Source organism: Neolamprologus multifasciatus, chromosome 16 (assembly GCF_963576455.1).
Source record: "Neolamprologus multifasciatus chromosome 16, fNeoMul1.2, whole genome shotgun sequence".
In the NCBI taxonomy this organism is placed as follows: Eukaryota; Metazoa; Chordata; class Actinopteri; order Cichliformes; family Cichlidae; genus Neolamprologus; species Neolamprologus multifasciatus.
Genome location: NC_140454.1, coordinates 18,560,190 through 18,566,086, shown reverse-complemented (window position 1 = coordinate 18,566,086; position 5,897 = coordinate 18,560,190). Strand labels below are relative to the sequence as shown.

Below are 5,897 nucleotides of genomic sequence, written 5' to 3'. Positions count from 1 at the left end.
CAGGTTTCAAAGTGCAGCAGGTTTTTTTTTCTTAAATAGCTTCATATCAGTCAAAGCCTCTTAAAGATCACTTCAGAGTTCCTCACTTCTCTCTCCCCACTAACAACTCAAATCCTGCAAGTAGTGTCCCAGTGTGTCATGTTTATTCAGTTTTGTGATAGAAATCCTGCACATCCTCTGGCATATAAGACAATGAAGTACACCACTCTTTATTTGATTGACAAATCAAGTGTATCAAAACTTGGCGTGCTGCCTCCTCAGCATTTTATGATCTCGGGCAAAACAAAAGTGAAGAAATTCTCATTATGTTTAGTGTTGTTTTATTTAAATTCAGAAATGACAAAAAGACAGCTGAGGTAGGAATCAAACCAGAGAAGGCACATTCATCCTTAGAACAGACACCTCTTCAAATAACTTGATAACAAAACAACAACCTACTCATCCCCAAAAATAATGGACAGTTAAACATTTTTGTGGTCCCTACATTATAGATGCACAGTATATTATTTAATAATTTATGTCTGAAACCTGGAAATATTTAGTACACATCAAGTAAACCTGAGACAATGGCGACAACTTATCATCCCAGTGCCACCACAACTGATTGCTCTTTTGTCTTATTTTTTTTTTTTTTTTTTTTTTTTTTTTGGGGGGGGGGGGGGGGGGGGGGAGACAGGTCCTGGTATTTTGAACTGTTTGTTAAGGCACAAAGATTGCTAAAAAGGTGCTTTAACGGAGATCTTTATGAAGTTGCCGATTTGAGATACGCTATAAGGTCAGCTCGCTCAGTCTTCTTTTTAATGCCAGCGAAGATCATCTTTGTTCCTGGAATGTATTTCTTGGGGTTCTCCAAATACACCGTCAGGGTTTCCTCATTCCAGATAACCCCTGTTTTAAAGTAGGCAACAACAGGGGAAAGTAAGGCTTAAAATCAAATTTGTGTGATTTACAAGGCTGGTTAAAGAGTGCATGCACACAGAGTATTCACCTTTGCTCTTGTTGGCATCTGTATAAGTGTACCCCTCTGCCTGGCCGGTTTTGCGTCCGAAGAGGCCCCAAAGGTTGGGTCCAACCTTATGCTTCCCACCATTCTCCACGGTATGACACTGGGCACACTTCTGGACAAATGTCTTCTTGCCCTTTTCAACGTCTCCAGTCATTTCTAACAAGGAGAAAATACAGGCTTAGAACAATCACAGTATAACGTATACACCAATTCAGCCACAGGGGGGAGCTCACGTGCTAGTTGCGCAACTATGCCCCTGGGGGCGTCACCAAACTGGCTCTCACAGTGTTGCTAAATTACACCGCTCCTATCATGAAATCACAGAATGGTGTTTAAAAGCGCGTTTGCTATCCTCTTAAAGCAAATTATTCCAGTAAAAATATCAACACCACCTCACACTTGACATCTTATTCCAAGCTAAACCTGTAGCTATAACGTCATATATCAACCTTACATAAAACATACCAAAGTCCATCTTTTAAATATCACTGACTGTAATGTAATGTAATGTAATGTATCTAACGTGTGTTAAACTCAGACAGCTCCTCAGATAAGGAAAATAAAAAAAGCTACAATATCCTCTTTAAAGACATCAACCGGCGCTGGAGCACGTTTCATGTTAGAGGACCGACGCAGACGGATTTGAATCCTTAAAAGGTTGTGAGAACGAAGAACAGAGAACAGCAAACCTCACATTTCAGTAATTACCGTTTACGTTTCCGCTCCGCGCACAATGAAGAGACTCGCAGCTTCTTGAATTTAATCCCCCTGCCGGGTTCCGTCACACCCGTTTCACGAAAGTTTCACGGACGTGCCTCCTCTCACAAAACTTTTAGTATCGCTGAGACGTCATCAGTCACCTGACCTGCGTCGTCGTGCACGTCATGACGAGATTTTGAAAGCGCAAGTAAGATTAAATCTTCGCATTTAACCGATTAATAAGTTCAACAACAAAAAAACCACCACAATAATAAATTAATAGATAAATGTCCGACTTACTTGTTTTCTTTGTGTGTTTTACTATTTTTTATTTGCGCATTTTCTAGCCCAGATCTCTTATTGAAAAGCACAATTTTTGTATGCCGCTGCAACCAAGTGGAGAATATTGTCACCTTATGGAGTCACAATTACTGGACTCTCTTTTCCATCCCACATGCCCTCACTTCCCACACACTATTCACGCAGGAGGCCTTCAAATGAAACACTTTTTAATACTGACATGGTATTTTGACCATGGTATGCCTGCCATGAAGCTTTATACTGGATACAAGTTTGTATATATATATATATGTATGTATATATATATATTGCTCTTACATGTTCTTGTTGGCTTTTAACCAGGATCTTAAAGTACAAACTTTCCTGTTACCTCATGTCAGTACATGTGTTGGAATGACAATAAATGTGGGGGTATGTCGGGGGCGGTTCGAGCTTATTACACAATTGCACTGATTTGCTGCTGGGGACTACATCTCAACAGTCCACCTCTAGATGTTTACCAGAAATTTGCACTTGGCGTTGAGGCGTGACATGTTTAAACCAGCCTGGTGAGACCGTCATTGATCTGATTGTAGAGGGACGACGCTGCTTTTTCTTGTGTTGCTTGTATCTTTGTTTGTGTGTGGCGTTCGTGTTGTGTTGTCTGTTACCTAGCTTCCTGGACGTCGTGTGCTAGTTATTCATGTAATACTTGTTTTCACGTTGTGTTTGCTATGATTCTATGTAATTAGTGGGTGTGCTGAAATGTTTCTGGATGTGTGCTTTGTTTCTTTTTACTACTCAGCAGGGTTTTCCCTTTTTTAGGCTGCCACTGGAAATGATATTTCATAATAAGATTTTTTTTTCTTAATGACTTGCCTGCTTAAATAATGCTTAAGTCTCACATACAATTTGGGTCAAATTTGACATTCAACAGTAAAAATCCTCTAATGTGAAACTGTACAGTCCTTGTGTGTTTTTAATGGGAAGGTGGGGTACCTGATAACCCTGATGAAAGCCACAAACGCGTTGGTCAGTCAATAAAGTTGTTCCTCTTCCCCTAAGTGTTGTTGGAGTTCCTGCATTGTGGAAAGTGGGGGACCTTGACAGTGTCACGATACGTGTTCCCACTACATTTGCTCGTCCTGCAGTTTTATGTTCTCCTTAGGCTTGTGAAGTCTTCCTCCATGTAGTCCAACTTCCCGTTGGTCCAAAGACATGTTAGGTTAACTGGTTAGAATAAAGTGCTGTATGAATGTACGGTTAAAGTGTGGCTTGTGTCAAATTATAATATTATTTTATGCCATGTTAGACCCCTAATTAAAGATTGTGAATTATTATGTAGTTTTAGTTTGCATTATTCTCCTGAATTAGAAGAAGGTGATAACTATTACATTGGTTAAACTGATCTGCATTACATTAGACTGCTGATTTATTGTGAATGAATGATATTGTTTTATGATGCATTATACGGCTGAGTTATAAGAAATACTGTTTGCAGAAAGTCATCACCTTATTTGTCTGGTTAGAAGAGAACAGAGCATTCTGCCCCATCTCAGCAGGAGCAAATACACAGGGAGCCAAGGTCGTAGCTTAGGCGCTGTGTGAGAGAAAGAATGTGAATGTTTAGGCTTTTATGATTAGGTGGGGGCCACTAGAGGCTATAAGAGTTTGATCAAGGCTCCACTATTTTGAGATCTGATGCTGTCTGGTGTATGGTGTCCATCTCCCATGCGTGTGTTCATTAAATCATAGTTTGACTTGACCCGGCTGGACCAGTGTTGTTATTTTGGTTTTCCTCTTGTATCCATCCCCAATATTTGAATCTGTAACAACACCTATTGGCTTGTGTTGAAACTTATTCTGACAACATGAAATATAAACTGTATCAAGGGTTAAATTAAGAAGGCGTTTACACCTCTGTCGCAAGTATTCACATTATGTCATTGTTTTGTTCCACCATCTTCTTCTTTTTGTTTGCTCCCTCATCACCCTCAGTAATTAGTTCATTAACTAATTCCGCAAATTTCTTAATAGTCGTGGTCTACAAGGCTGCACAGGTTAAGAGGGTGTAGAGCACGCGGATTAGCACAAGCATCCCTCAGGTTCACATGGTTCTTATTCTGCATGTGTGATTGCTAATCTTAGGTGACAATAATGCATGCAAAGTCAAAGACACAGGAATAGAGGGTGTTTGGTGGTCCATTTGCTAGTAGGTTAGCAGCGGGGACACACACAGTGCATATTAGTTTATGGTTTCATTTCCCCTTAGAAAACCTCTCAACTTAGCTCTGCACAGAAAACGTGTGAAAAAAATCCCATGAGTGTACAAGCGTCTATGTGACTGACACTGGCAACAAACGCTAATGAGCAATAAAACAAAACACACAAAGTTGCTTCTTTTTTTTTTTCATTTGAAGCAGCAGGCTTATTCTGGATTAGTTTCACCAGCAAGATGAGTGGCAAAGTCTTGCACCGTGACATGTACAAATGATGCAGGCTAATTAGAACCGACATCCACTGGCTGTTGGAATCAAATAACCACAGAAGTTGAATCACTGAGATTTCTTTCACTGGTCTTTTAAAAAAAAATACATGTGACCAGAAAAAATATTATCTACAGCCTAAGATTAATATATTGTCTAAAATTTGAGTTCCTCATGAGATGAAGCAGATTTGTTAGCACGCTAAAGCTACCAACAGGCTTTCAAGGCACTCAACACTGACAGATATATCATAGTTATTTCCAGTTTTATCTGCAACTAACTGGAACATCCATAGGACAGAGCTACGTGGACTCTGCTAAAGTAATCATTCTGTTTACCTAATGAATGAAAGTCCATACACCTTTGACCCTGCTATCAAGAAAACCATCTGGGAGATTGCAGCATATGCTTGTCTTGGCCTTTTGCTTTACTAGCCTCTCTCAGGGATTTTTTTTTATTTTTTTGGCTAGAAAAGGGAATCTTTTTCTCTCTAAAAAATTAAATTTGTATGTCTTATTTCATAAATTCTCAATCTTGGGACTGTGCACGTGCTTTTAGTTTCACCCTCAATGTACTGTGCATTATTCAGTCAAGTGTTGCCAAACATGAATAAACGTAAAGGTGCAAACGTGACAATTTTAAAATGAAAAGCCAGCTGGTAATTTATTTGGGCCATGATAGATCAGATGATGTTACTGTATGTGTGGTAATAACAGGTTATTTAAAAACCCTTTGTCCACCAGGGAGCACTGTATTGTTTGAGTACAATACCTTCCAATAAATTGGAAACATTTTCCAAAATATGTCTTTGTGTTGTGCTTTTAAAAATATTAATTTAGGTCAGATGTTTTCAGAATTTTAATTATTAATTAGTATTTTTTATTTTAAACACTAGTTGTCATGAATAGCTTCCAAATAGACATGTAAGTGTATCCACATTTTAAGTGTTTATTAATACTTTTAATAAGTATTAATAAATAATCTTTTTTGATTTTTCGCAAATTTTTTTTTTTTTAATGTGTGAAGCACTTTGAACCGCATAAACTGCATCAACTTACATAGTTTGATTGGTTGATGGATAGTCAGTGTATTTTTGTGTATATAAAAAGCAAAGTACATCATAGATGACGAACTCTGTGCACATTATAGCCATGAGTCTTATCTTCTATCTTCTTTACAACTGTTATTTCACATAACCTGTTTAGTTACTGCACATAAGTCTAGCCTGTGATTGTAGCATTTTGCCTGCCATTTATTTGCGTTATTGTTTTTGATGTTTGTCTGAATATCTATGAGTGAAAATGAAAATTTTAATATTTCCACAGATCTAATGTACCACGACATGGACAGAAAATACTCTGATGCCTTAAACCAGGGGTGCTAGATACAGGACAGACTTGAATGAGGAAAAGAAAAGGGAGAAAGGA

General features: G+C 38.4%; 1 protein-coding gene across 2 annotated transcripts; it reads right to left on the bottom strand.

Annotated features, from left to right (window-relative positions):
* Positions 1–659: 659 nt before the first annotated feature.
* On the bottom strand, positions 660–1,874 carry LOC146500661 (cytochrome c-b). 2 transcript variants are annotated; one of them, XM_085135344.1, is made up of 3 exons: positions 1,715–1,874; positions 989–1,162; positions 660–888 (listed from the first exon to the last, which is right to left on the bottom strand). In XM_085135344.1, the coding sequence occupies exons 2-3, from the start codon at positions 1,158–1,160 to the stop codon at positions 743–745; spliced, it is 318 nt and encodes a 105-aa protein (XP_084991470.1). In that variant the 5' UTR covers positions 1,161–1,162; positions 1,715–1,874; the 3' UTR covers positions 660–742. The 2 variants fall into 2 exon arrangements, with proteins under 2 accessions (XP_084991470.1, XP_084991471.1); XM_085135345.1 differs by having other exon boundaries at positions 1,701–1,857.
* Between the last annotated feature and the right edge of the window lie 4,023 nt (positions 1,875–5,897).